This window comes from Eucalyptus grandis, chromosome 2 (assembly GCF_016545825.1).
Source record: "Eucalyptus grandis isolate ANBG69807.140 chromosome 2, ASM1654582v1, whole genome shotgun sequence".
Classification (NCBI taxonomy): domain Eukaryota; kingdom Viridiplantae; phylum Streptophyta; class Magnoliopsida; order Myrtales; family Myrtaceae; genus Eucalyptus; species Eucalyptus grandis.
Genome location: NC_052613.1, coordinates 26,098,295 through 26,101,096, shown reverse-complemented (window position 1 = coordinate 26,101,096; position 2,802 = coordinate 26,098,295). Strand labels below are relative to the sequence as shown.

At 40.1% G+C, this 2,802-nt stretch overlaps 1 protein-coding gene across 1 annotated transcript; it reads left to right on the top strand.

The window, feature by feature from the left end:
* The first annotated feature begins 512 nt into the window (after positions 1–512).
* LOC104444454 (putative expansin-B2) lies at positions 513–2,377 on the top strand. Its single transcript, XM_010058129.3, is given in 5 exon segments — positions 513–681; positions 684–707; positions 1,058–1,170; positions 1,473–1,666; positions 1,878–2,377. Coding segments are annotated over 5 exon segments (819 nt in total). The 5' UTR covers positions 513–527; the 3' UTR covers positions 2,212–2,377.
* The last annotated feature ends 425 nt before the right edge of the window (positions 2,378–2,802 follow it).

The window sequence follows — 2,802 nt, the reverse complement described above, 5'->3', positions numbered from 1 at the left end:
TGCTTGGAAATGATTTCAAAAGATAGCATTTATTTTGAATAATGAAGTGTAGATTACAATATTTTAGGTGCCTATTTATAGGGAGGTCGCCATCTAGAAAATAATCAAGTAACTAAAATTGATAAAAGGGAAAGTTATCAAAACATAACTAAAAAATCTACAAAACACGTTTGAAATGTGTGATATTTCGGATTTGTGGGATCACCTGCTCTTATGACGTTCTAATGTTTTCATAAAGGCATTTGCATGTTATTCTACATCAAAATGTCCCACGATCTATCACCGATATAGTTACGGAGATCATTGGGTCGGATTATTCACCTTGCAAGAAAAGTTATAGTGCGAGCAAACCATATAAAATAACAATAGATAGTGGCAAAAAGTATCGCCGAAAATTCTCCAATGACGACAAGGACTCCGATTTAGTGGAATTTTGTGCTCTCAATTTGACTATAAATACCCGCCCGTTGTGCTCCCAAATTAAGTGCAAGAAATCAAACTCCTGACCAAAGTGTCTCGAGAATCACATGGCGCTCCTTCAATCTCCATCGATTCGCTTCCCTCTCGTCCTTCTCCTTTCTCTCCTCATAAACTCGTCTCACTGCTTCAACCCCAAATCGCTTAACATCTCGAGAGTTCAGTCCAACGGTGATTGGTCGCCGGCAGGTGCGACGTGGTACGGAGTCCCAACGGCGCTGGAAGCGATGGTAATGGAATGACAATATATTTTTATTTGGTCGATTCACCTGGAGTAAAGATCTTTTTACGCAAGCGCCGTTGGTCTCATCACACGCCTTTCAGTAATTGACTTATCAAGTCTTTCGAGTATAAATCGGTTCGGACATATGAGTTGCTTAGGTCAATCGCTTAATCGTGATTTGGCTTTGTACCAAACACATATAGACTTAGAGGTCAAACTGGAATCAAGTACAACGCTAGACAATACTACTCTAGTAATTACACATTTCACCTGATCTGCAAATATACATATATATATTTATACATACATATATAATATATTATATATAATATGCTTTATATGATATTTTGTACGTAGGTGGCGCATGTGGGTATGGGAGTGGGGTCGACCAAGCTCCATTCTCTTCAATGGTGTCCGCAGGAGGGCCTTCTCTTTTCAAATCAGGCAAAGGATGTGGAGCTTGTTACCAGGTTTCTCTGTTGCTAGAAAAGTGTTTCTCAAATTATTTTTATATTCGCCATCATCGGAGAAAATTTGCCACGGACAAAGTTAATATATGTTCACGAGTTATGCTTTTCCTAAATTAACAATCGTGGAAAAGAATTCATGAAAACATCTACTGCGGCACGCTTTCTACACTTCATTAAAAGTAGTTTGAATTCTTCGTATTTAAATAGATTATTTGACTCGGTACATATTGTCCTATTCAAACAGATTATTAAGTAGTAGTTAGGAAGTGCAATCTTTTGAGCTCTCGTTGATTAAATTTCAGGTGAAATGCACTGAAAACGCAGCTTGTTCCGGGAACCCGGTGACGGTCGTTATAACTGATGAATGCCCTGGTGGCCCTTGTGTCGCTGAATCTGCTCACTTCGATTTGAGCGGCACGGCTTTTGGAGCCATGGCGAGCTCCGGCAAGGCCGATGAACTTCGCAACGCTGGGGTGCTGCAAATTCAATACCAAAAGTCCGTACGGTTGATCCTTTCTCTATGGATCCTTTCGAGTGAATTCCAATTTTAACAGACGCGCAGAGGGAAAAAAGGAAGATAAAACGCATTGAAAAGTGCTTTAAATTAACGAGAAGCTTTGCTTTCCCCAGACTTATACTAATCAGCAAATAGTCTAACTTGCTTATTAAAAGTCTATTTATGTGCACATATTTACAATGTCAAGCAGAGTAAAGTGCAATTTCCCCGGCGCGAAGGTGGCATTCCACGTTGACTCCGGCTCGAACCCCAACTATTTCGCTGCGCTAATTGAGTACGAGGATGGGGATGGCGAGCTCGGCGCCGTCAACCTGAAGCAGGCTCTAGACTCTGACTCTTGGCTTCCGATGCAACAGTCGTGGGGCGCGGTTTGGAAGTTGGATGGCGCAGGCCAGCTGCGCGCCCCATTCTCGATCAAGCTCACCTCTCTTGACTCCGGCAAGACCCTGGTTGCCAACAACGTGATCCCCGCTGGGTGGCAGCCCGGACAGACGTATCGGTCGGTCGTCAACTTTGCTGTCTAAGGGTTGTGCGTGGTTTGCTTGGGAGACGAAGAAATGGAGATTGATCGTCAGTTAATTTGGCTCTGTGTTTTATGTGATAGGCAAAATTAAAATATTGGATGGTGTGGAAAAAGAAATTATTTTGCTTTTTCCACTCTGTGTAATCTAGTCAGCTATGAGCTACCTCTTGGAAAAGAGAGTAGTAGTAAGAAATGAATGGTATTGTCCTTTGAAAATCAAGAATGATTTAGGTATTTTTGTTCCTTTTTTCTTGCCAATCTATTGTATTTGAAGCTTGAAAGCTTTTATGTTTTGCACCAATATATGTACCACTTCCAAAATGGATGGTTATAAATCGTGTCAATCTATATGCAAATGGGTATTTTCTTCACTTTGAAAAAAATGAAATTTCTCAATGAAAATTATAATTCCTTAGAAACCATTTTTGATACATATTCATAAATAAAACTAACGAAACCGACCTTTCAACATATTCCTATCAGCCCAACTATCACTACTTTAATTCATTTCTAGGAAATCAACCTCTTGTGCGTCGAGTTTGAACTTAATACTAGCTCCAATAATATACGTGAAAAGAAACATCATAATTGA